Source organism: Harpia harpyja, chromosome 14 (genome assembly GCF_026419915.1).
Source record: "Harpia harpyja isolate bHarHar1 chromosome 14, bHarHar1 primary haplotype, whole genome shotgun sequence".
NCBI classification, from domain to species: Eukaryota; Metazoa; Chordata; class Aves; order Accipitriformes; family Accipitridae; genus Harpia; species Harpia harpyja.
The window spans coordinates 39,673,274-39,700,774 of record NC_068953.1 but is presented as its reverse complement, the minus strand read 5'-3'; the positions used below and the strand labels follow the sequence as shown (position 1 = coordinate 39,700,774).

Below are 27,501 nucleotides of genomic sequence, written 5' to 3'. Positions count from 1 at the left end.
TTGGACAGGTACCATCACTCATCCCCACCTTTGATCTTCTCTCATCTTACGGTGCTCGCATCTATGTATTGGTTTGTGTGTCTTCTGATCACATGGCTGTCTCTAGCAACGCGGCCAGGGTTGGTTGTGTTGGTGTATCTTATAGTCAAATGAAAGCGTTTGAAAACCATCTTCAAGTTGTTATAAAATGTTAGTTGTCTTTTGAATAATTTTATATATGTCATGATTTTTGGTACATAAATGTATTTTTCATCCTTTAAACTGAAAGAGGGTAGATTTAGATTAGATGTAAGGAAGAAGTTCTTCACTGTGAGGGTGGTGAGGCACTGGAACAGGTCATCCAGAGAGGTTGTGGATGCCCCACCCCTGGAAGGGTTCAAGGCCAGGTTGGATGGGGCTTTGAGCAACCTGGTCTGGTGGAAGGTGTCCCTGCCCACGCAAGGAGGTGGGAACTGGGTGATCTTTAAGGTCCCTTCCAACCCAAACCATTCTATGATTCTATGGTCCTATGATCCTAACTCAGTGTGCAGGTAATTTTACAAGAACAGCACCAGAGGGAATTGGAGCTATCACTGGATTTGCAATGCAGTGTTGCTTCTGAAGATGGTGAGAGGGCCGATTTTATCACGGCCAGCTTTGCCCTTTGTGAGAGAAGCAGCCAAAGACACACAGTGCACAAGATGCTCGACCACAAAGATAACTTTGTTTGGTTTTCTTTGACAGCATCAGCCCCTATTGGAAAATGTTGTTTATGAAGTTCATTTGGAGTATATTGATTTACATCAGCAGGCTTGAATAAGAAACAAGAAATCCCCTGTTGCATCATATGCTCATTAAAAGCTTGAAGTCTAGCAAAAGTCTTTCTCAAAGACTATTTCTCCTGTTAGCCACCTGATGACCATACAGAGAATCAGCAGCAAGAAAAAGCTTGTTACAGTTTGCTCCGTCTATGGAGCCCTTGGGTAGAAATTACACAGTGTGAAGGACGGTCACAGGAGTAAAGTTTCCTGGAGTTTTAATGGGGCCTGCTGAGGCTATTAGAGATGGAGCTGTTGCAGAAAGTCTAAGTGGCCCTCCTGGGGGGCTGATCAGAGCAGAAAATCAGAGCATGGTTACAGGAAAATAAAGGAGGGAACAAATGCTTTCACCAAGCAGCCCCTTTGATGCGTCCTGCCAAAAAAAGGGGCCGGGTGCTGATCCACAGCAGGGCCTTTTCAGGCCTTGCCTGCCTCAGGCTTCTTTCTGATCAGTGTGGAGTGTGCAGAGGAGACACCCAAGCTCCTGGGAGGCTGCAGAGGCCGCACAGCAAAGGTGCCTGAGCAAAGGTGTATCAGTCTGGCCCACACATCACTGCTCTCCCAGCCTTGGGGCTGCCCTCCTCCCCTGTGCACCCCAGGTCCAAGCGCTGCTGCTCAGTCCTGAAACACAGCCCTCACCGCCTCACTTTTCCTGATACCCCTCTGGCCAAGCCTACAGGCTCCTAGCAGTCCAGCTGCATAGAGATGGTACCCAGCTTCTCCACCCAGAGTCCGCCCTGCCCCAGACCAGATCCCCACCAGACCCCACTGCTTCAGTGGTGCCTCGTAGACTGCCCCTGCATCCCTGAACTTCCACTCTCTGCAGACCATTCCCCTAGCTTTCCAGATATGGATGGGTGCTCTTCAGCATGAAGAGCATCTTCTCTCTGGTGGTGACAGCTTACAGGTCCCAGTTGTCCCAGGCCTGCCCTCCAGCTCTGTTCAGTGGGTGCCCAAATTCCCACTCTCATACCCTCTTCCCCATCCCAAAGCCTTGAGCAATTCCCTGAACTACTGCCCCCTCTGGCCTCCCCCACCTCTGCAATACTCATCCAGCTCACCCATTGCCCCTCATTGAACTGCCATCACTCTTCTACAAGTATCCCCAGTGGGATGTTCAATGGAAATGGTTCTGCCAAAGGGTCATCGTAAAGGATTTGTGTGTCTGAGATCAAGCTATGAGTTCCTCTCTACTGAAAACAGTTTTAACAGTAAAATGCACAAATACTCATGATATGGGTGCTCAAAAACTGCAGTTCCTCTGCCACTGTGTAAAAGCAGAGAGCAATGTCTGTCCACAGTTTCTTTGGGCCTGATTTCACAAACCTTAGGGATGCACACATAAAATCACTACCTCTGCAACAGAACCAATTGAAATCTTGTCTATTTCACAAAAAATGAAGAGGTGTCTTGAAATGCATAAACAGAAAGGGGGAGGGAGTTATTTCAAGTTAGACTAAATCATTATCTCATCTTTTGCAGATGCTGAAGACATCTGAACTAAGAGAACTCAGAAGGTGCAGACAGTTCAGTGAAGACATCTCAACCCACTTTGAAATCTCTGGTGTTCTGGGGTATGTGTCAAGTGCCAGCCTATACAGCTATTCTTGGGTTATAGCTATTTTTATTGGATTAAGTCCTCATAAAGAGCGATGCATCATTATTGTTTTCAATTGTTGAAAAAGTAGCCAGACACACCGAAAAAAAATAAATCAATCCAGAGTTCACAAAATATGATCAGTGCTAATCCTGGATTTGTATCCTGCGAATCCACAGAAGAGAGCTGTGGTCATCTGCAGCGATTTATCTACCCGTGATCCACCAGAAAATAGCAGGCACCTGATACCTGAATATCCTCCAGGGACACCCCTCCCTTGGCTTCCTATCAGCCAGCTTGCCCTGAGGACTCTATGCTTGCCTTGTTAGCAAACATGTAAGGCCCATCAGATAGGACATTGTTTTCTTGAACCATCTGACTCATACACTCTTTATAACTCCCTTGGGACCAGATTATTTGGGAAACAGGACAAACTGGTCTCTAACGGATATCCTCATCCTGGTTGTCAAGGCTTGGGTTGCTCCTAAATCCTCACCAGCCCCCCTAGCACACAGCATTCTGCATTTTCTAAAACATTTCAGTCACACCTGTTACCTTCCTTTTTTCTTCTATATTTTTTAATTTCCTTATTTAGGAAGTTTCACAATGTTTACATTTCAGCAGGAAACAGCTACTTTCCCCCTCCCAATTAAAAAAAATGTTCTTCAGCTGTAGATTTCAAATATCCATCAGATATAGTCAAATTACAGCTTTTTATTTCATTGTGTCTATAATTTTTTTCTTAAATAGGAGTACCAATTCAGATTGTAGGAGAGCTAAGTTCTACAATAAACATTTCAGTTAAAGAATCTCTGATTTTTCTGCCTATTTATACCCTGACTCATTACCTTGTTTAATCTCTGTTGTCAGAGAAAAGCATTTCAGAAAGGATATATGTCAAGTTTATAGGATATTAGGTTCTCTCCTGTCCAAAACCCAAATTGTATCCCCCCAGGTTAAAGCTTCATTAGAAAAATAGTAACCCTCTGACATCTATAATTATTCCCAAAGCACATATGCACAAAGGGAGAGGTAAGGGGAAGGAATGGGACTCTACAGCAGTGTACAGCATATATTGGAGTACTTGAAAGAAATTCTAGCAAATACAATAAGGACACTGTTAGAGAAGATGGCTTCAGATATCTATTAAGGATGAGATGACTCACACCCAAGAGGTGACACTGTCTTTGTATTGGCTATAAAGGGAGTCTTCATATCTAGGCATATCTACACTGTAGAATGCCATAGTTAGCTCTGCCCTTCCATGCAAGCTGTTTGCTGACATTTGTATAAGGTTGCCTCTTCACATCAAGCTGCGGTGGCTCCTATGCCTGATACGTGAGATCAACTTTGCCTTTTGTCTTCTGTGGAGTGTATAACAGCAGTCCTGAATATCCCTGCACACTTACTGGGTTTGATCCTAGTAGGAGCAGCTAACATGCTACGGACCAAGATCTTGGCACAGTTATTTGAAAAAACTGAAAAATTCAGAGTAACAGAGTCTGCATACAGAAACTGCTACTACAGGTGATGCCAGGTTCTGAATTTCAACATCCACCATCTACCCTTGCAGCATGAATAAGAAGCTATCTGCACCAGCTTGCTTCGGAGTTAAAGCTCTCTGTGCTGCAGCCCACAAACATAATACAAGTAAATTTACAGAGTATTTGAGAAGACTTTGCATCCTCAATGCCTACATGCAATGTTTTTCTGCATGTAGAATGCCCCTTTCCTACCACACCATCCTAGCACAAACCTGGCAAACCAAAAGGAACTCTAAATATTAAGTGGAAATTATAGAGACATATTCATTATTAAAGAACCTTTAAATGTCTCAGGCCTGAAGACAGGTTAAGGTAGGTCTCAATGTTAAGGCAGGTTGACTTTGTCCTGAGGGATTCAGACACACTTGAAACAAAGCCATCTAAATAAATAAAGAAGATCCAACAGTGAGCTGTGTTTCAGTAAATGATGGGAACCAACATGCAAACTTGGAAAACACTGTGTTGTAGTTAGTATTCAAAAAAAGCTAATAGACAATGCAAGAAACTGTGGGATAAATACAACCCTGGGTTGCAGTAAGGACATGGCTTGTCTGTTACAGAGGGAGCTAGTTGTAAAGAACATTGACAAAGTGCATCCTGTATTTTCACCAAAAACTTTGGTGTTTAATCTAGACAGTTGTGTAGTGTATCTCTAAAGCCAATAAGCAGCAACAACAAAATAGGAAACTACTTTGGAGAATTCATTACACTCAATTCCAGATGTAGGCTTAAAATCAATGTGAAAATCAGGGCTTTAAGATATTTTTGCACCCATGACTCTGTCTGCAGTTGCTTGTCAACTCTTTTAAGCTACCTGAAAGTTACAATGGGATCAATCTTTCTTGAGACATGCCTATTGCTTACCAAGGGGACGAGAGGGAAGTCTAGTTTACTAATTCAGGAAAGTTTATTTCATTCAGTAGGGCTATCTATGGCATAAGTGTGTGTCTGACCCTCAACCCCCATTTTTGTTGGACTAGATAAAGTCAGTACAGTGAGCACAACCTGGAATAAGATCCATCTCCTCCTAGAGAAGACATGATTTGATCATCTAATTCCACTTTAAAAGTATTTTTTCTGACAGTTGGATATTAAGAGATACTAACTTAGATGTAAACATCTACACAGCCAATGTTTAAAGTTTATTGATATCAGTTCCAGTGCTAATTTTCATCTAGCTAAAACCAGCCCAAATAAATCCTTTACTAGTCTAAACCAAGCATACTATTTCTGCCTTGACCCATTTCATTGTAATACAGGGAGAAGAGAAATTCATTAGAAATGCCTCTCCATTCACTCTAAAAGAAGGCGGGTACTTTAGATAATGATATTCAAGCATTGATTCAGGTGCCCAAGCAGAGGCATCTTGTGCCATTTAGGGTGACCTAGGGCACCACTGACATCAGTACAGGGTTGATAAACATGACACAGACCCTACAAGACATCTGCAGGATCCCTTTATGTATCTGTCTGAACTAGCACCACACACCTATGTTAGGCAGTTATTTCTGCCTTTCAGTAGAGATGCCTACAGTCTAGATGGTAAGAATTTCATAAGGCGTGGCTAAAACTTAAGGGCTGAAGTGTAAGCTGCTCATGGATATTGGATTGTATTCTTAGATATAAGCACTGGATATGAAAGCTTTGAGCTAGTCGTCTTCTCTCCCTTTAGAGTCAGTGGATATAAAGAGCAGCTCTGATCTATGTGGTGTGTGGACCACCAGAACAGACCAGAGAAGACTGTTTCTCACCAATAGTCATAAAGGGAGCCTAGGGAACCAGCATAGCTCAGAGGCTGACCTTTTAGATATAAATCTAGGTCTTGTCAACCCTGGTTTCAGTCACCTTTCTGTTGACATGGGAAAACAATGCAGTGGCTTGAGTATCTCACGCCACTTTAAGTGTATAATGGAAACTGTTAGGAAGGAAGAAGGAGGAAGAACTTTTACAGTGTAAAATGTGAAATGAAGGAGGGCAGTGAGGACTGGGAGAAGTGTGATTGTAGTACACAACTGGCAATATAGGGTAGCAGCAGCTAAGGAGGGCAGAATGGGCACCTTTTCTGTGCAGTGGTTATTAGAAAACAACCGCATGCTAGGCTTGGATTATTAAGATTATTAGGTGGCACAGTAAGTGGTGAGGAATATTAGTGTGGTAGGGTAAGGGGCCAAACTCCTACCCAGCTGCTCACTCACTTCTCCACCCCCCCAGTGGGATGGGAGGGGGAGAAAATAGGATGAAAAAGCTTGTGGGTCAAGATAAACACAGGGACCTGGCTTATAGTTAACACTGTGGGCAAAACAGGCTCAAGCTGAGGAAAATTAATTTAATTTATTGCCAATTAAAAGAGATTCAGGTAGTGAGAAACAAAGATAAGCATTAAAACATTACATTTCGTCCCCACTTGCCCAGGCTCAACTTCACTTCTTCACTGCAGGCTCCTCTACCCCTGCCCTCAAGCAGTGCTGGGGACCTGGGGGGGCTAGGCTCAGTACACAGCAGCTTCTCTCTGCTGCTCCTTCCCTCTCATTTTTCCTCTTCTCTGGCATGGGTCCTCCATGAGCTGCAGTTCCTTCAGGAATAGCCATCTGCTCTGATGTGGGTCCTCCATGGGCTGCAGGGAAAATCTGCTTGGGCACCATGGAGCACCTCCTCCTCCATCTCTGATCTTGGTGTTCCCTCTGTTCTTTCTCAGTCTTTTTGTTCATGCTTTTTCTCTCTGTCTGGCATTTTCCGCCCTTTCTGGAACACGTTTTCACAGAGATGCCACCAGCTTGGCTGATGGGCTCAACTGTGTCCTGTGGTGGATACATTTTGGAGCACAGGGCAGGCCCTGACCTCTCCTCACAGAGGTCACCCTGCAACCCCTGCTACCAAAACCTGGACGTATATACCCAATACTGTTAGAAAGAACAGTGGTCTAAAGGGAATATAGAAGTGAATTAAGTTTAAATTAATATTTCTCATGCTAATTTTCCCATACCTAAGAAGATCACAGGTCAGCTTTCTAAGTTTATGACTCATACCTAGGATGTTTCTACAGCCGTTGGAAAGAAATAAGCACCTCCAAAGAGTGACTTGCCCATCCTGACTGAGTCACATATCTGGGAACGAGATAAAACACACATGAAAGAGGTGTTTGTGGCTTTCCACTGACTTCTGAGAAAACCCACATTCCCAGCATTGGCACTGCTTTGCTTTCTCAGGTGGCTAAACTTAGCAGAAAAGGTGGCCACCCCCGGCACCTATAGTGCTCAGGTTCCTTCTGATCCCCAAATAATTGGTGAAGGGACAGTGGCACTACCAATAGGGTTAGAATGAGAAGCTCCCTTTCTCTGTCCACAAGGGAGCCAAAACACCTGCCACAGATTGCATTACAAAGTTTTAGCTGTCAAATTTAGGTGAGGTTTGACCCATGTTGTACTATCTTAGTGAGCAAAGATTCATGTCACTTTAGACGTGTAAGTGATGCCTGAAAGTCTAATTCACACCATCAATCTTCAGATTAGATGAATGTTCTCTTCTTGGCAAAGCCCTTTTCTTTCCATGAGCTTCAAAGGTAGCCCTATCTACTGTCATGTAAACAGACACCAACCTTTATTTTTCAGATTTGTCTCTAGAGTCACTATAGTGGTACAGATGTCTTTATCCTCCCCGCCACCCTGCAGCGCCTGGGGGCTCCCCCCATGCTCCCCCCCCCATGCGCAGGGCGTGGGGTGCTGGCCTGCTGGGCAGCTGCTGCAGCAGCGGTGGCTGGGGGGTCCTTGTCGTGGGGAAGGGACTGTCCAGGGGTTCCACAAATCAGTGGCTTTCTAGAAAAAGTGGAGAGTCTCATCCAGCAGTTTTTGAGAGAAATGCGCAGGAAGCCATCAGCAATTCTACTTGTGAAACGCTTTCATCACTTCCATCTAGTGGTTGTACAATACCCACAGAGTTCAATAATTCTTGGACTATATATATAGCTATACTATCAGTTTGTCTACTGAAAGAAGTTCAGTTTACTCCTGGAGGAATGATGACCCACAATGAGCGTCAAATTCATCAGACTGCACTCCCTTTTAACTTTGGAGGCAAGAGGTGACTGTACCACCACTCCAAGGAAACCAGTTGAGTCATGACTGTGGTCACAGGGCGGATTGTGTGGCAGCACACTCCCCCCAGCAGGAAACGAAACTTCTCCAGGCAAGAAGAAGAGGAAAAAAACCTGAACCCTAGAAGCCACAGGTTGAAATTCAAACTGGCCAGTCAAGAAGTGCCAGGTACACAGAGGTGATCTTCTTGGCCAATAGGGATTAAAATGACCACAGATCAGATTCGACAAGGTTATAAATGGGGCCCCGCTGGAGGACATTTTGGAATCAGTCCTCCTCGGAGCAGTGGGTCTGCAGTCAGGGACTCCCCCTTGGATCGGGACGCCGCCCTAGGTAACTCCTTGAGGTTGAGAGCCCTCATCTTTTAGGTCCATGATGTGAGTATTTTGAGTCATCATTTTAAATTTTAAGAACTCTTAAGTCAGCTGTGTAGTACTAATTCCCCTTACATCATTGAGCCCGTGGTTTACAAACGTTATCGGAGTTCTAACTAACTTTTTACTGAAGAATAAATCTGAGCTTTAACACCTGTTGGATTTGCTTGTGCGTGCCTCTGTAACAATCCCAAGGGAAGCATTGCCAGCATCCACACTACTAAAGGTTGCTCCTAAGGAAGTGGAACTCAACCTCTGGACTTGTAGTGCAGCCTGGCTCTCACCTACACTGCCACAAGCTCCCTCTGGCATGGGCAGGCAGAGCGCAAGCATCCCATGACACAGGAGAAGCTCTAGCACATCCATGAGGTCTTCACAACGTAGCCAGAAATGGCCTGTGCCCTAGGAGAGACCTACATGCTTTCAGAGCAGTAGTAGGCACAGTCCAGGGAAGCATCCCCACAGCACCTAAAGGACACTGTATCTCTACATTCGGGAAGCTGAATCCTGCCACACCACATGACACTTGGCCAAGATCCTTTTCTGTGCCCCATATAGCCATACCCATATTGACACACGGGGCCACTCTGTGCCCCGTGTGTCTGTAGTCATAAGACACATTTTTTTTCTTCTTGTGGCTTTTGATTTCTAAGTGACTGAAATAATATGAAAACATTACAAAGCTGTTTTGAGCTTAATCAAGATTATTTTGGGGTGTGCTTACACTTTGGGTTTACATGGGTTTTTTGAGGAAGCCAAAAAAAACCGTTTTTTTTTTTTCCCCCCAAACAACCACCCAACTCCACTTGTGACTAGGCAAATTGCTACATCAATGACCATATACTTGCTGTGGAAATTACCTCCAATGCTTTATATTTTTATAGTCTGCCCCCTCCCCCAAAAGCTCCACAAAGCATAGCTTTTGATATATCATTTATATAAACCCATAAATGCCTGGACTTCTTTCCCCAGGGCTCCTCTGACTTCTTTGATTCTTAAGGGGTAGATAAGTGGATTCACCATGGGTGTCACCACAGTGTAGAAGACAGAGAACAACTTGTTGAAAGCTGTGAAGTTGTAAGTTTTTGGTAACATAGACAAGGATGAGAGTTGAATAGAAAATAGTGACCACAATGAGGTGAGAAGAGCATGTGGAAGATGCCTTTTGCCTTTCTGTAGCTGAAGGGATTCTCAGGATGGTGATCATGTTTAAAATACAGGATGCTACAGAGAAAAGAAAGGGCAGCATAGTACATGTAGCAGACATCAAAGATGTTATAACTTCTATTAGAAGTTGTGGTAGGTTGACCCTGGCTATATGCCAGGTGCCCACTGAAGCTGTTCTACCACTCCCCCCCTCAGCTGGACAGGGGAGAGAAAATATAACAAAGGGTTCATGGGTCAAGATAAGGACAGGGAGAAATCACTCAACCAATTACCGTCACGGGCAAAACAGACACAACTTGGGGAAAATTAATTTATTGCCAATCAACCAGAGTAGGGTAATGAGAAATAAAACCAAATCTCAAAACACCTTCCCTCCACCCCTCCCTTCTTCCCGGGCACAACTTCACTCTGGGATTCTCTACCTACCCCCACCAGCAGCACAGGGGGACGGGGAATGGGGGTTACGGTCAGTTCATCACATGTTGTCTCTGCCGCTTCATCCTCTTCAGGGGCAGGACCCATCACACTCTTCCTCTGCTCCAGCATGGGGTCCCTCCCGTGGGAGACAGTCCTCCACGAACTTCTCTAATGTGCGTCCTTCCCATGGGCTGCAGTTCTTCACAAACTGCTCCAGCATAGGTCCCTTCCAGTGTGTAGTCCTTCAGGAGCACACTGCTCCAGCGTGGGTCCCCCGCGGGGTTGCAAGTCCCGCCAGAAAACCTGCTCCAGAGTGGGCTCCTCTCTCCACAGATCCACAGGTCCTGGCAGGAGCCTGCTCCAGCGTGGGCTTCCCATGGAATTACAGCCTCCTTCGGGCACCCACCTGCTCCAGCATGGGGTCCCCCATGGGCTGCAGGTGGAGATCTGCTCCACCGTGGACCTCCATGGGCTGCAGGGGGACAGCCTGCCTCACCATGGTCTTCACCACGGGCTGCAGGGGAATCTCTGCTCTGGTGCCTGGAGCTCCTCCTCCTTCTTCACTAACCTTGGTGTCTGCAAGGTTGTTTCTCTCACTCCTCTCTCCAGCTGCCGTTTCTGTGCCCGCTGCAACTTTTTTCCCTTCTTAAATAGGTTATCACATAGTCGCTACCACTATCGTTAATTGGCTCGGCCTTGGCCGGCAGTGGGTCCATCTTAGAGCCGGCTGGTATTGGCTCTGTCGAACACAGGGGAAGCTTCTAGCAGCTTCTCACAGAAGCCACCCCTGTAACCCCCCACTACCAAAACCTTGCCACACAAACCCAATACAGAGTGTGTCATTGCAGGAGCATTTTATCATAGATGTGAAATCACAGAATCTCACTGTGATCACAGTACACCATTTGTGACATCAACAGTGTGATAACAAAGCTGATCATAAACCCAGTAAGTCAGGCCCCTGCAGCTAGTGTTATGCAAAACGTAATGATTCATTAGGGTGATGTAATGCAAAGGTTTGCATACTGCTAAGTATAGATCGTATGACATCACTTCCAGGAGTTAACACTCTACCCCAACTAGAAAAGCAAATATGAAAAACTGTGTCATGCAGCTGCTGTAGGAAATACTTCTGTCACCTGTCAGGAAGCTGACCAGCAGCTTGGGCAGGATGGTGGAGCTGTAGCAGGTCTCCAAGCAGGACAAGTTACTGAGGAAGAAGTACGCTGGGGTGTGGAGATGCTGATTAGCCACCACCAACATGAGGATGAGAATGTTCCCCATCATTGCCACCATGTAGATCACCAGAAAGAGCAGGAAGAGGTTTTCTGAACCTGCTGAACAGGTTACCTGAAGGTCAGGTAAATTGCCAAATCCCAGGAGGATGAATTCTGTAATGTAGGTTTGGTTTTGCTTTCTGTAGCTGATGTCATGCTGAATCTTGGGGAAAGCAAATACTAAAATGTAATATAAAAATTAAAAAACTTTTCCATGCATGGCTGTAAAGATACACTATTCAACTTAGTTCTTGGATCCAATATCTATGTCCTGATAACTTATTTAAAATTCCAACTCTTAAAGCATTTCAGCAACATTTTCCATGAAAAAAACAGATTGTCTTATCTCAGTTTCAATCACTGTTGGTATGCCTCAGGGACAAGACAGTTTTCTTCTTTTCTAAGAAGTATGGATGATTACACACCACTTTTTGGCTCAGTGTCCTGGCTTGTTTTGCTGGCTTGTAGAGGCATACCCTAATTCTTAATTTTTGTGCTCTAGATATACATTTATATACTTATGCTCCTTTGCAGATCACCCAGCTATGCCAACATGGGGAAAGGTATTCAAAACTACCTACACCTAAACTATGGCATTACCTTGCAGTCACATCAGATCAGTTTCTGCAACCAGACAATCTCCACACAAGTTTTCCTATATTCTGCATCTTGGGTGACCCAGTGGATTTACAAGGGAAGGAAATTTTAGGCATGGGGAGGACTGTCTATGCAGTTTGTTCAGTTGTTCAAAGTCTCCTCACTTAAAAAATATTGGGATATTTGGATAAAGCTGTGACTGACATAATAAAATCATGTCAGTAAATGATGAGCCTTACAGTTCAGCACACAGGCAATTATTTCCACTGATAGAAAAACACAGAAAGTCAGAAATTAATCTTCTCATCAGTTCATTCACTTCCATCCCAAGTCTGCACACTGTCCTTTGTCAGGCTTACCTCCATGGTAGCCAGTTATGGACTGGGGTCTCTCAGACACCTGCCCACATCACGTTGTGGGATGCAGCATAGATTCTGCAGGTTGTCTTCTCTTTTCATCATCTTCATATGAAAGCCAAGAGTTTGATCTTCTCAAGTGTTTGCTTTCTCTTTAATAAATCTCCATACAGACTGGAACCAAGATGAACTCAGAAGTCCCTTGTGGCTCATTAGATGCCCTGGACTATGAACATAAAATCTCCTTTGATAGTTTTCCTAATGGAAATTTTAAATAATTTATTGATTATTATCAATAAAGGATCCCAGTAACATTCTTGATTAAAGTTTATAATATGTTAATACTGCACTGAAATTTACTAATAATTTTTGCTTTCTCCATCCCCCACACATATTATTTCCAATTATATTTGATTTTCCAAAGGCATCTAGATATCTAACAAATGTACTGTGAGCTGGGTATCTATTATACCCAGTGAGAGGGGACTGTATCACAACCAACTTGAATGGTGTCTTTACAACATACCTTTGATGGAGGCATTCATGTATGGCATGAGAACATGCAGTAGCATTTCAGAGAACAACCTCTGCTGGGCCAAACCACAGCTGGATTTCTGATCTGAAGCAGATGATGAGGAGAACTAGTGTTACTATTGCTTGAGTTCCTTCACAGGAGGACCTGAAGCAAAGCTCCAGAAAGAAGAAGAGAAACATGGAAATAGGTGTGCTGTGGGGATTACAGGATAGACCAGCACCCTGGAGTGAAAGACAGAGTAGGCCAAGTCAGTGGTGCAAACAGACTGGCTATTAACATGGATGCCAAGTCAATGGTACAAACAGGCTATTAGCATGGATGCTCTGGCAAATACCAAACCCTGAAGTGCTTTCTTCTCAGTCTACACTGGAGGAAGAGTTCAGCATGGTCTGGGCTAGACCCCACATGTCTTGAGTGCTTTTGCCACTTGGCTTCAGCGTCAAACACATGGCAAATAAAAAAAACAGGGCAGAAATTCAAAAAAATTGAAGTGTCATATTTTTTCCTAATTTGGTCTTCAATATTTTGTCTGACAACGAACTGAAATTATTCCAATAATTAAGTTGTTCACATGCAGCATGCATCTTTTTAGCAATGTTTGTGTTTTCTGCACCTAGCATTGGTGATCTAGGAGTAAGAAAAGACAGTGCCTAACATGAGCATCCAGTGTCATGTCAGATGCACTAGGGTCAGTGCACTTGTCTGACTGACCTGCTGTTATTGATGTTGCCTTCCTAAATTAAAGGGAAAAAAACACCTATTTGTTGTTCCTGCTAAGAGTCAATGGACACTTCTTTCCCAGTGTGAATAACTGTTAACTGCCCAAACACTGAACACACCTTTTTTATCCATAATAAACAACTTTGCAAATAATGAACTGAGTCCTCATGAGTAACTGACATCCAAACAAGCATATAATTTTAGAAGTCTCCAATTCAGGTGTCTCCTGAGCAAGGAACTTAATTAAACTGCCTAAACATAGGCATCTAGGACTATTTCAGATGCCTAAAAATATCAGAACTCCAGCAGTCACTCTGGAAGGATCTCCCATAGGTCCTAGCTAGAACTCAGCTAGAACTAAATCTGGCCACTATTGTAAGGGACAAGAAAAAATGTTTTTACAAATATGTTAACAGTAAAAAGAATCCCAAGGAGAATATCTATCCTTTAATGGATACAGAAGGGAACGTAGCAACCAGTGATGAGGAAAAGGCCAAGGTACTTAATGCCTCCTTTGCCTCAGTCTTTAATAGTGACTCCAGTCATCCTCAGGGTACTCCACCTCATGAGCTGGAAGGTAAGGATGAAGAGCATAACATACCCCCCTTAATCCAGGAGGAATTAGTTAGGGACCTGCTACGCCATCTGGACACTCACAAATCTATGGGACCTGATGGGATCCATCCAAGAGTACTGAGGGAACTGGCAGAGGTCCTTGCCAAGCCACTCTCTATCATCTATCAGCGTTCCTGGTCAACAGGGGAGGTCCCAGAGGACTGGAGGCTTGCCAATGTGACTCCCATTTATAAGAAGGGTCAGAGGGAGGACCCGGGGAACTACAGGCCTGTCAGCCTGACCTCGGTACAGGGAAAGATTATGGAACGGTTTGTCTTGAGAGCACTCACACGGCAGCTCCAGGTTAAGAGGGGGATCAGGCCCAGTCAGCATGGGTTTACAAAAGGCAGGTCCTGCTTGACCAACCTGATCTCCTTCTATGACTGGGTGACCCGCCTAGTGGATGAGGGAAAGGCTGTCGATGTTATTTTCCTAGACTTCAGCAAGGCCTTTGACACTGTCTCTCATGGCATACTCCCTGAGAAGCTGGCGTCTTGTGACCTGGATAAGTGCACTATTCACTGGGTGAAATACTGGCTGGATGGCCGAGCCCAGAGGGTAGTGGTGAATGGGGTGAAATCCAGTTGGCGGCGGGTCACAAGTGGTGTTCCCCAGGGCTCGGTGTGGGGTCCTGTTCTGTTTAATATCTTTTTCGATGATTTGGATGAGGGGATTGAGTGCACCCTCAGCAAGTTTGCAGACGACACCAAGTTGGGAGGCAGGGTCGATCTGCTTGAGGGTAGGGAGGCTCTGCAGAGGGATCTGGACAGGCTGGATCGATGGGCTGAGGCCAATTGTATGAAGTTTAACAAGGCCAAGTGCCGGGTCCTGCACTTCGGTCACGGCAACCCCATGCAGCGCTACAGGCTTGGGGAAGAGTGGCTGGAAAGCTGCCCGGCAGAAAAGGACCTGGGGGTGCTGGTTGACAGCCGGCTGAATATGAGCCAGCAGTGTGCCCAGGTGGCCAAGAAGGCCAATCACATCCTAGCCTGTATCAGGAACAGTGTGGCCAGCAGGAACAGGGAGGTGGTTGTTCCCCTGTACTCGGCACTGGTGAGGCTGCACCCCGAGTACTGTGTTCAGTTTTGGGCCCCTCACTACAGGAAAGACATAGAGCTGCTTGAGCGTGTCCGGAGAAGGGCAACCAAGTTGGTGAGGGGCCTTGAGCACAAGTCTTATGAGGAGCGGCTGAGGGATCTGGGGTTGTTCAGTCTAGAAAAGAGGAGGTTGAGGGGAGACCTTATAGCTCTCTAGAACTACCTGAAAGGGGGTTGTAGTGAGGTGGGTGTTGGTCTCCTCTCAGGTGTCTGGAGATAGGACAAGAGGAAACGGCCTCAAGTTGAGGCAAGGGAGATTTAGGTTAGATATTAGGAAAAGTTTTTTTACTGAGAGGGTTGTCAAACATTGGAATGGGCTGCCCAGGGAAGTGGTTGAGTCACCATCCCTGGAGGTATTCAAAAAGTGAGTGGACAGGGTACTCCAGGGCATGGTTTAGGGGGCATGGTTAATGGTTGGACCTGATGATCTTGAAGGTCTTTTCCAACCGAAATAATTCTATGATTCTATGATTCTATGCCATACCATTGTTGTGAAGATGTCTGTGGTACCCTACTGTGTATGAAATGGTATTTGGCTCCTTTATTTGGCACCTGAATCCCACTGTAGGTTGATCAGCTGAATAGCTCTTCAGGCCATATTGACCAAATCTCCATAGACTATAAATGGGAGCTTAGACATCACAATCATGTGTACAGGCCTACATGGTAGAAACTGCAATGTTAAGTGTTTGATTCTGGGTCTGAGTGCAGGGTTCAGCTACTTAATGTAGATCTTATTCTGTCTGAGGTTTCTGCAGTCTGATGGCAAGTGTGACACAATACCTGCAATAGACCTGCATTCTTCTTGAGCAAAATGCAGGCAAGAAAAGAAATCAAAATGAACCTAAAATGACACTGGACATATAGGTTTAAGTAAATTAATCCAATTTTCAACACGCATAATATAGCTTGAATTTCATGGAAGAGAAAAAGCTCCATGTGAAGCGAAATTAACTTGAGTTTATTCAGTGTCAAATTTGGCCAGATGAAGTCTTAGCCTTCAGGTTCAGGTGAGCAGAAATCTCATTTTGTTGTTATGTGTTCTTCTTTGTGTTTACCTTCGCAAAGATTTCCACCCATGTCCAACAGGTAAAGTGAGAAGCTTGTACACATCTCTCTGAAATTCCTTTTCTGTACAGCCTAAAAGCACTCATTTTATTACCTGTCTCTGGGGCCTACTTACTGTTAATGCTCAGTATGGTTGGCTGCCTTGTATTTCAAGTAATCTCATAGCCCAAAAGCAAATTGAAATTTTAATAAATCCGTCAGGAAGATGTTATCTGTATTGGCAAGATGCTCCTTGGCCTAATGCTGGTGGGACACCTGGTTAAAAAAAAATCCAAAAGCAATTCAAAGTTGGTGTTATATGGTTGCAGTTCGAATGCTTCTGAAGAATTATAATTCATAAAATCTTCATTTTGTTCTCTCTTCCTTAATTCACAAGAGCACTGCATGTAAGCCTTCCGTGTACCCAAATGTAGGTACTCACCTGAGATATGCAAAATCTCCTCCTGGTGGCCTACTTTTTTTTCCCCAGCAGCAGATAATGCATTTTACATTGAACACAATATGCACAGACCATCACTGCTGAGTCCCTCTCAGCACTTATGACCGTTGCATTACTTTCCACCCCATGGCAGAACTAGGGCACCATCTGGTAGTAAGGGAGCTGGGGGTAATGACTCTTTGAGCTACATGGCAGCTAGGACTCAAGTATTTTACTTACAGAGCAAGTATTGTAATCATTCTCAGGTTTAAAAAAGGAAGACAGAAATGTCCTTAGATACTTAGAAGCTGAAGTCATCTCACCCAAATTTAGCCTCTCGAACATCTGACTATTTTAACGAGATACCTGGATATCTAGAATCAACTAGATACTCAGTGTAGCTTTCTCAGTGGAGAGACACAGATACTTTTGTGAGTTTCAATAGCCTCTTCAGGTGACAATTTTGATACTGAAAGACTCACATTGCCCATTCTTTCTTCACTTTCCAGATGGAGTTTGTAAATAACTACCTGAGGCTAGGTACAAATTAATAGTGTGTGAATTAATTATATGAAGGCATTCTGGCGCCAAGAACAGAGATCTGTCTTCTGGTGTGTCTTGTCCTCCAAACTAAAACCTCTAGATGACACTTAGACACAGAGACCATGGCAATGATGTAGCTGAGGCTGCCTGGTTGAACATTTTATTTCTATCATGGAACTGACAGACTGACCACTTGGTGGGAAGCTAAGGGTATCCCAAGTGAAAGTCAACAGGGAGATTTTGTATTTTTGAGCCAGATTTATTCCATCTCATGTTAGCAATCAAAATGGATGACATTCAGTCTCTGCAGTTCAGCTAGGACCAGCTCTGCACCTGTGCAGGCCAAAGTCACTGTGATAGAAATTGGTATTTCAGATTGTTTTGACTACACTCCCATCTAGTGGTATTTGCATAATACAACTTCCCCTTCTACTTTTTGGGGACTTCACTTTTTTCATGTGATCTTTGAAATTCCCCATGTTCTTATGATTTTTTTTTTTCTTTTTGAGGCTCACCAAGCTGATGCAAAGTTTTGCTTTGCCAAGAGATATTTATTCATCAAGCTGTTTCTGTCTGGCCTTGGAGACTAAGCAGTCTGAATGTTGACTAACAAATTACAGTCCACCTGGCCTTCTCAAATGTGAGCTAGAAATCTGAGATGAAAAACCAAGACCTGGAACAATCATCTCACTTATTTGCGATACCACAGCTAGGAACACAGTCACTCTGCAGAAAAAGAAGATCAAGCAGCATCTCCAGAGGATGACTGAAATAGCTGACACTCAGGTAGCTGCCTGGCATTGAATCCAGGTCAGTTTTAGACCTCAACACATCTGTAGAACCCAGTGTTGACCTGATAGCAATGATGATCATCATAGTAATCTTCCACTTAGTTGTCATCCATCCTATCTATCAATAGAATTCCATCCAGGCCCAAAAGTAATCAAAATGTAGGCTAAGAAAGCGCTAATTCCAAACAGTGTACAGGAAAAGAATGGTTATTTATGTGCATATGAGGTTAGTGACAACAAGCTCTCCAAGGCTTTTGTTTGCTTGATTATTCCCTGGGGTGTTTCACTGGTCTCAGTTCTGAAAAGGTTTTTAAGGAGTGAGACGAAAGGAGGAACACTCTCTACCTGACAGAATGGAAGAGTTGGTATATTCAGTTGGCTAAAAAAAAAGGAAAAGATGGAAATTATGGGGGGGGGGGGTGTCATTGCCAAACAAGGGGCTCTAATTCTTCTTTTTTTTTTTTATGAGAAGATCAAGATCTTAAAGAAACTAAAGAAGGATACAAAACCTTGAGAAGTGAAAGATTTTTTTAATTCGATTTCAATGTTCCTGTGGCTTCAGGTAAAAAACAGTGTTGGTCTGAAATGTTTGTTGATTGACACAGAAACGGGACACACTTCCAACATTTTCCATTGTCTGATGTTGGCAATTCAGCTAAAAATTGGGGGTTTGAATGAATAAAAGCTTAAAAGAAAATTTCAAATTAGATCTGTGGAAAGAAATGTCTTACCAAGATATGCTATCATAAGTGACCCAGATGTAAGTTATTAGATAGGTGTCCTTATATGGCCTTCACTGGTACAGTGGCTGGTCACCGCTCTATAGTGCCTAAATGTTGTGAGCAACTTCAAAAAGTAAGTGCAGTCTGCATGTCAGAAGCTGACTTCTGAGTTAGTATCTAAACTCCTGCTATTGTCAGTGGAAAGAAATAAATAATTTCCTTAGATGATTTAGCTCATACAGAGTAGATATATAAAACATGTTGGATGGATTACAGTCCAAAGCACGCACTTCTCTCTGTAGACTATAAGAGGAATCTGAGGTGAGTGCCTTAGATGCAGATGTTCCAAGTTAGGTGACATTAATACCGCTGAAGGTGGTTCAAATAGATGCTGCTAAATTGGAGTGCTAGATTTAGGAAGACAATGGGCTGAAAAACAAATCCACCAAGGTTGTATTTGTAATAGAGGATTGTAATAGAGGATTTGTAGTAGATGATTTGTAATAGAGGATGTTTTACACAAGAGGATGTGTTTAGGGAACCACAGGGCTGAAGATTGTCCCTCCCAGTCTGTGAAGAGTCATGGTTGGAACTTGTGTTGCCAGGTGCATGGGCTTGAAAAATGCACCCCATTAATGAATTGCCAGTACCTCCCCCAACTCCATGTGCATCTGGATAAAACTAGAGCTGACAAGAAGACTCTATACAGAAGGAAAAAGAAGTAGATTTTGTGTTCACTTCCTTTGCCAGCATAGTCTTAACCACAGTATTGTGTCTAGTTTTGGCCACTGAATTGGGGGGGGGGGGGGGCGGGGTGTAGGTATTTTTGTACTAAACAAATCCAGAAAGATCAGCCAAAGCCTCAGGAGTTTTGGAAAATGGGATTTGTAAGGAAATCTAGAGAATGAGGTGATTCAGTACACATGAGAGGAAAATAAAAAAGAGCATTATGACAAGCAGTAGGATTTATCTAAACTGTATTCTTCTGATTAAGGGTCTAGCAACTAAATTCTCTCTGACTTCTTAGTGACAAGAAATAGGTATTTTCACAAGATGACTCACTCTGTTTTAGGGTGAATTAAACTCCTTAAATCTGGAATCCTTCATTCTACCCATTGATAAGACTGAAGGGTGAGACAACTGGAAGGTGCTTTTGTGTGTGTTTGGGGGTTTTTTGGCAGCGCGAATGTATGCTGACAATGCTATAGGTGTTCTTCACACATATTTTCATTGGTGGAAGCTGGATTCTTTTTCAGCCTCCTTCAAATAAGAAAAAATGTCTGCATTAACGGTCATGCTACATATGTATATATAGTGAATATATATTATGCATCAATACATATTAGCAATGGAAATATGGCTATGTTACTACTGGAGCAATCAGACCGAATACTTCTTTTTTTCACCACAGAAAGGAATACGGCAAAACTTCTGATGGCACCTAATGAAAGAAGTTGATTTTTAATTTGCTTGCACAGACTGGAAACATGTTAGAAAGTACACTTGTGCCAGAGAAGCAGCACAGGTATTACCTCGGTTTTAAGTGCTCTTTTCAGTATGTGGAGTAATAAGTAATGTGACTCTTGGTATGTGAGAAATCTTTATGGAAATCAGATAACAGGTCTGATAATCCAAAGACTTTTTGTTTCTCTGTTCTGTGAAGAAACTTTCATTATTTGAGTCTTAACTGTCAAGGTCTTCATTGGTGCTAACATTTCCTGTTTTATCTCTAGTACAAAAGTTATGATAAATCAAGAGTGGAAAAACAAAACGGTTGTTACAGGGTTCATCCTCCTGGGATTTGGGAATGCCCCTGAACTGGATTCTCTTCTCTTCCTGATGGTTCTGTCAATCTACATTGTAACCATAACTGGAAACACCTGCATCATTGTGCTGATGGTGGCTAATCGGCACCTTCACACCCCAATGTACTTCTTCCTGGGCAACTTGGCCTGCTTGGAAATCTGCTACAGCTCAAATATCTTGCCAAAAATGTTGCTTAGTTATCTGGGTGGAGACAGAAGTATTTCAGTCAATGGATGTTTTACACAATACTATTTCTTTGGTTGCTTGGCAGCTGCAGAGTGCTATCTCCTCTCAGTGATGTCCTATGATCAGTACCTAGCAGTCTGCAAACCTCTGCACTACCCATCCGGTATGAACGGCAAGCTCTGTCTCCAGCTGGGTGCTGCATCTTGGATAAGTGGCTTTCTGTCTAATTCTATACTAACATTCCTGATCTCAGATTTAGATTTCTGTGGGCCTAATGAAATTGAACATTTTTTCCGTGACTCATTCCCAATAATAAAACTCTCCTGTAGTGACACTCATGTGGTGGGACTTGTCACTTCTGTTGTGGCGGGTGTGTGCTCACTGCCTCCATTTCTGTTGACCTTCTCATCCTATCTCTACATTATTATCACGGTCATGAGAATTCCTTCTGCCAGTGGGAGAAAAAAGGCCTTTTCCACTTGCTCCTCACATCTTATTGTGGTGATTCTTTTTTACTGGTCAATATTAACTGTTTATGTACTTCCTCATCATGACACCCAAATATCTCCAAACAAAGTCTTCTCTGTTTTTTACACCATTCTCACTCCCTTGGTCAATCCTCTCATCTACAGTCTGAGAAACAAAGAAGTAAAGGAAGCTCTGCGAAAACAGACAAGTAAATTGCTGGCCTTCAGAGGGCTGCTTTCTGTTAAAAAAAGGGGGGTAATAATCCTCAATGAGTTACAGGTTCGGACACAATTATATGGCATGTGAATACAGTTAATTTGAATAAAGCTTGGAAATACATAGCTGTACATCTTAAAAATAAATAAGCAGAGAAACAAAAGAGGTAAATAATCTTGCTATCAGTTGGGGGGGTGGTATGGAGAAAGAACAAGAATATGTAGTGAACACTGTAAAGTAAGCAAAATAAATCCATGAATGTCGTTGTATATGTATTATTCCACGTGATATCTCCTTGCCTGCCCCCTTGCTTTCTTTTTCCTCACTACAGCTGAAATTCAGGTCAGAATAAGTTGAAACTCAATTTATAGTGGACAGACCATTTCTTTATTAATGTTATGTTCTGGATTACTCTTAGTTTTTACACCTATGGTGTAGATGTCTACATCCAAGTCAGTCATCTGGACTCCATTGATTGCAAATGAAGAGTGTGAGAAACATTGCTTGAATGTGGTTCATCTGGTCTATTTCAGACATCTGGTTTTGGTAATTGTTTTGATCCCATTTATCCTGATAGCAGCCTCTTACATTCAGATAATCCATACCATCCTCCAAATGCCATCTGCCGAAGGAAGACGCAAAGCTTTTTTCACCTGCATTGCTCACCTGGTGGTGGTGACACTGTTCTACTGCACAACTGGCTTGATACATTTAAAGCCAAAGTCCAGTCTCTTGCCAAACAGCAGCAAAATGGTGGCTCTTTCTTACATAGTAGTAACTCCTATGCTGAACCCAATCATATACAGCTTACGAAACAAAGTAAAGCATGCTCTGAGAAAGATATTTGGGAGAAGACAATTCTTCAGCAAGGTGCCTCTGCCTAGATAGTCTCACTGATTTTCTGAAAATTGTTCACACTTGAAAGGTTAAAAATTAATGCATTCCTCAAAGTCTGTAAAGGGTTTGGACATTTTAGCTTTTGTTGGAAAATACTGAGAAATGTACATAATCTGTATAATGAATAAATTAATACATTTAATGTCACTGTCCAAAATATTACAGAGACTACAGAAATAAGCCATAAAATCTGTACATTAACTACAAAATGTTTAAGCCTTTTTCCCTTCTTCTACATAATGGTTAGCTTTCAAGCCTGTCTAAAATAAATTACTGTCATAAGAACACATGACTCCAGCATAAATAAACCTAATTTGTAGCAAAATGCCAGCAAAGTCAGAAAAAAAATTGTGCATATTTTCAGGACAAATACACAAATGGATTGCTGGCATATTGGTATAGTTCATCCCATGGTAATCAGTTCCTCCCACCAGAAAGTAAAGAGTAAGGAGAGAGATTCAGTTGACTGGATATGGGAATGGGATTCAGTTCAAGATTATGACACCCTACTGTAGGTATCTATACATAAGTCAGCACCTACATGCCCATCAAAGTCAATGACAATCTAGTCAATACAATCAGCAGCATTTAAGGAGCGAACAACTGAGAGGAGCTTGCTTTGGCTGCTTGAACACAGGTAACTAGCGTTGCTGGAAATGTCCTACATCATCTTATTTTGGTTCCAGTGCAAAAAGGTTTGAGTTTCCCATAAGCCTGTGTTATATCTGCCAGCCCAAATGTAACAGATAACCCTGGGGACTGCAGGCAGCCAAAGATGTTTCAAGTCACACCTATATTGCATCTTAGTCAAGGGATGTGCACAGTGGTGTACCCAGAAGACCTCCAGCTGCCATACCACAAGAGTGTCAGGAAACTGAATCCAGGGTTGTCCTGGTTTCGGCTGGGATAGAGTTAATTTTCTTCCTACTAGCTGGTATAATGCTATGTTTTGGGTTCAGTATGAGAAGAATGTTGATAATACGCTGATGTTTTCAGTTGTTGCTAAGTAGTGTTTAGACTAAGTCAGTCAAGGATTTTTCAGCTTCTCATGCCCAGCCAGCAAGAAAGCTGGAGGGGCACAAGAACATCTCCAGCTGTGTGTGGGTGGTTAGGGATCCCACTGCATGATGTCACGGAATCGCAGAATGGTTGAGGTTGGAAGGGACCTCTGGAAGTCATCTCGTCCAAACCCTCTGCTCAAGCAGGGCCACCTAAAGCCAGTTGTCCAGGATCATGTACAGATGGCTTTCAAATATCTCCAAGGTGATTGACAGGCTGTCAGAAGTGAGTGTTGCTATTTGCAACTCTTTGCGAGCCAGTACCAGGAAGAATTACTCAAGGACAGCTCAAAACCGTATCTTAGAGGTATAACTCCAGACCTATTCATGCAGTATGGGAACATGGGTATGAAAGAAAACAGTATTTCAGGACGCAGCAGTGGAGTGATAAAACATGAGGCACCTCCAGAAAGACTTGCCTTAAAAAGGGCTCCTTGAGAAGGAGGATTTCCCTGGGCCATCAGGCTGTGCCATGGGAAAAACCCACCCACTACCAGTGGGAAGGCACTGCAGTGGAGTGAAGGACTGCTGGTCGGTGGACACTTGGGCTGGAAATGTGAGTACATACCCAATTTCTGCATCATTGTCTCTGTGTTGCCTGGGCTCTTTCTAATGAGCCTGGCTTCAACAGTGTGAGGGAAAGGAGAGAAGGGAGTGCTAGGAAAAGCCCAAGATTGGTGTTTTGGGTTTGTGTGGTGGGGTTTTTGGTAGCGGGGGAGGGGCTGCAGGGGTGGCTCCTGTGAGAAGCTGCTAAAAGCTTCCCTGGCTCCAAGATGGACCAGTCTCTGACTAAAGCTGAGCCTATCAGTGACGGTGGTAGCACCTCTGGGATAACATATTTAAGAGGGGAAGCCTGCAACGAGGACGAGAGTGGAATGTGAGAGAAACCACTGTGCAGACACCGAGGTCAGTGAAGGAGGGGGAGGAGGTGTGCCGGAGGAGGGGATGCCCCTGCAGCCCGTGGTGAGACGGCAGGCTGTCCCCCTACAGCCCATGGAGGTGAACGGGGGAGCAGATGCCCACCTGCAGCCCGTGGAGGACCCCATGCCGGAGCAGGGAGGTGCCCAGAAGATGGCTGTAACTCCATGGGAAAGCCCACGCTGGAGCAGCCTGTGACTAAAGGTCGGCCTGTGGAAAGGACCCACGCCAGGGAAGTTTGTGAAGGACTGCAGCCCATAGGAAGGACTCATGTTGGAGAGGTTCATGGAGGACTGTCTCCTGTGGGAGGAACCCCACACGGAAGCAGGGGAAGAGTGAGGAGTCCTCCCTCTGAGGAGGAAGGAGCAGCAGGGACAACATGTGATGAACTGACCCCAACCCCCATGCCCCATCCCCCTGTGCTGCCGGGGGGAGGAGGGAGAGAGAAACGCGAGTGGAGTTGAGCCAGGAAGGCAGGAGGGGTGGGGGGAAAGGTGTTCTAAGGTTTGGTTTTACTTTCCATTATCCTTGTTTTGATTTGACTGGTAGTAAATTAGATTGATTTTGTTTTTACCCCAAGTTGAGCCTGTCTTTTGCCCGTGACCGTAAGTGGGTAGTGATCCCTCCCTGTCCTTGTCTCGACCCACGAGCTTTTCTTTATATTTTCTTGTCATCCCACCAGGGACAGGGAGGAGGAGTGAGCAAGCGGCTTCATGGTGCTTTGTTACGGGCTGGGCTTAAACCACAACCTGGCAAAAAAAGAAAGCTCAGGAGAACAGAAATCATCTTTTGAGGTGGCTGCATAGGTAAGTAGGTGTCAGGATGTGCTGAGTGGCCAGAGCATTGAGCAGGGACATTTGGGGAGAAGTGAGTTTTAGGTATGGAGGGGTTGGGTTGGAGAAGGGAGGATTTACATGAAAAATGTGGAAATATGGGAAATTTCCTACATTCTAAACAGGAAATACAGATCCTTTCATTTCACCAAATGCTATTCCATGTTTTGTGTCCATCTCCTGTCAGTCTTGAAAAGCAAAAATTGCAATTATCTGCTGTATGGTGACTCAAATCTAAGCTGTGGGCTGCCACTCAAACAAGTGGGAGAAGTGTGAAGGAATGGGGAATGCAGGGAGTTTCCCATGGGGAAGAGGCAGGGCAAGTGCTGCAGCTCCAAGGGAATTGTATGGCAAGGGCTGCAGGAGCAGGCAGGTTCTCCCAGATGCCACAGGTTAGCAGAGCATATGGACACAGCTCTTGAGACAGAACAACCCTGAGATGAGTGGAAGGACCCCAGGAGATCTCTAGTCCCACCTCATCCTCAAAGCATGCTCAGCTATTGGGGTCAGCCTACATTATTCTGGGCTTCATACAGCTGGGTCTTGAAAACTTCCAAGGACAGAGGCTGCACAAGCTCCCTGCATGACCTGCTCTACTGCTTGACTGTCTTCAAGGTCAAAAAGTATGCCCTTATATGGCATCTGCACCTCCTGCAGCAGCCCAGTTCTTGGACTCAGACATGGCTTAAAAGTGAGACGTCCCTTTCTCTGAGCATGGCTCCAGTACACACCTCAGTACCCCCATGGGGCAAGGTAAAAACTCACCACACAGGCAGCAAGTGCCCTATGAGCTAGGCTAGCTAGTACCTCTATCAAGCCCTTGTTGGGTGCTTGGCTGACCTCCTTGGGAGATCAAGGCAACGCATTTGTGAGATGACGCATTGCTATTGCTTGTCCCAGTGCCCTGGGAGGTCCTGCACACCCAGGTGGCTTAAGCAGGCAGGACCAGGGGACAGAGCTGTGGCTTGTGACAGGCCTGACTTTGGCACCAGCACAAGATCTGGCTGTTACCCCACTGACTGGATGCTAGCAGTCAAGTCCGTCAATAAAATCCAACAAGATGCCTGAAGCAGAGACGTGCTACAAGGCAGGAACATATTGATAGGGTCGGCACCTCTTGGGGACTGTCATCCCAGGACACAAGAAGAGGAAAGGGCTTAGCCAAAACATCTGTGTACCACTGATATGGCATAAAACCAACACCTAGGAGGTCAACTACACTTCCTTGCACCCATTGGAAATGGGCTGTGGGAGTGAAGAGGGAGGAAGTCAGGCAGTCATTGCCAGAAACCCGCCACAAGGCCAAACAGGCTCTGTGCTGGGTAAGCACATGGGTAACAGGCTCAGCTTCTCCTCCAAAATGAGGAGTGCTGATAGGGTGTCCTCCTTTTGCGCCTGAGTCTTGCTCCCACGGAGCTGATGTGAATACACTGATGCTGTTTGAGGTGGATACAGGGAGTCTGATGTGCTGAGTAGCCCAGGTCCCAGGCTTTATGTTCTCTTTTGTTTTTTTCCCCAAAATATTAAAATCTCCCAGCTGCTAGCAGTTTTGCAAGCCAGGCCTCCAAATTTGTGAGAAACTTGTGCAAAAAATACACCCACCTTCATTCTTTTATTTTCCCCACAGGATACCTGCCTGTTTTCCCAAATTCTTGTGCATGGGCAGTTGTATCCAACAGGTGAATGGCAGCTCCTACCAGGCTGGCCAAAAAATAGAAGATCCGAGATGGGCTTTTCCTCTGTTCAGCTTTCAGCAACACGGTGGGGGACTTCGTCGCCAGTCCCCAGGAGAAGGTCAAAGCTCTTACAGCAGATGGGACAGTCACAGCGCGTTCATTCATAGTCACCCAGTGTGGGGCTGTTAACGTCACCTCGCACGGGCTGTGCGTGCTGCTGGGATGAGGGTACCACCACTGCTCGCCCAGCCCCGCGGCACTCCCCCGTTGCAGCATCCCCCAGACCTGGGGTGCGGGCAGAGACCCCCGTGGGAGCATCCCCCAGGGCTGGGGCGGGGAGGATGGACGAGAACGTGTAGCTGAGAGCACTCAGTCGCGGCAGCAGAGTGGCGCAGCGGAAGCGTGCTGGGCCCATAACCCAGAGGTCGATGGATCGAAACCATCCTCTGCTACTCGTTTATTGCTCCCCTCACGCTTTTTTCCCCGAGGCAGCGGAGACCGCCCCCCCGCGCACCGCTACCGCCGGAGCCGGCGGGGGAGTTGGGGGCGGCGCGGGGAGCGCTCAGCAGCACGGCCGGTTAGCTCAGTCGGTTAGAGCGTGGTGCTAATAACGCCAAGGTCGCGGGTTCGATCCCCGTACGGGCCAACTAGGATTTTCGTGGGGTTTTGTTTTCTTTTTTTTTTCCCTTTCCGGCCCTCCCTTTCGTCCCGCCCAGC

The 27,501-nt window shown here is 44.7% G+C and overlaps 2 protein-coding genes and 2 non-coding genes across 4 annotated transcripts; 3 read left to right on the top strand and 1 right to left on the bottom strand.

Annotated features, from left to right (window-relative positions):
• Nucleotides 1-9,333: 9,333 nt before the first annotated feature.
• On the bottom strand, nt 9,334-16,988 carry LOC128151204 (olfactory receptor 151-like). Its single transcript, XM_052808404.1, is given in 6 exon segments — nt 9,334-9,496; nt 9,498-9,717; nt 10,819-10,868; nt 10,870-10,973; nt 10,975-11,404; nt 16,972-16,988. Coding segments are annotated over 6 exon segments (984 nt in total).
• A 3,481-nt stretch (nt 16,989-20,469) lies between these two features.
• On the top strand, nt 20,470-27,366 carry LOC128150666 (olfactory receptor 502-like). The gene is made up of 3 exons (XM_052807027.1): nt 20,470-21,465; nt 21,841-22,221; nt 27,277-27,366. The coding sequence occupies exons 1-3, from the start codon at nt 20,470-20,472 to the stop codon at nt 27,364-27,366; spliced, it is 1,467 nt and encodes a 488-aa protein (XP_052662987.1).
• On the top strand, nt 27,165-27,236 carry TRNAM-CAU (transfer RNA methionine (anticodon CAU)). Its single transcript has one exon. It is a non-coding gene; the product is annotated as a tRNA-Met (tRNA).
• Nucleotides 27,357-27,430, top strand: TRNAI-AAU (transfer RNA isoleucine (anticodon AAU)). Its single transcript has one exon. It is a non-coding gene; the product is annotated as a tRNA-Ile (tRNA).
• The last annotated feature ends 71 nt before the right edge of the window (nt 27,431-27,501 follow it).

Coding starts and splice junctions, on each gene's coding strand:
- LOC128150666 (XM_052807027.1), top strand. CDS start 20,470: ATGATAAATCAAGAGTGGAAAAACAAAACGGTTGTTACAGGGTTCATC. Junction 21,466..21,840: donor TAATCCTCAATGAGTTACAG/GTTCGGACACAA, acceptor CCTATGGTGTAG/ATGTCTACATCCAAGTCAGT. Junction 22,222..27,276: donor TATACAGCTTACGAAACAAA/GTAAAGCATGCT, acceptor TCCCCGAGGCAG/CGGAGACCGCCCCCCCGCGC.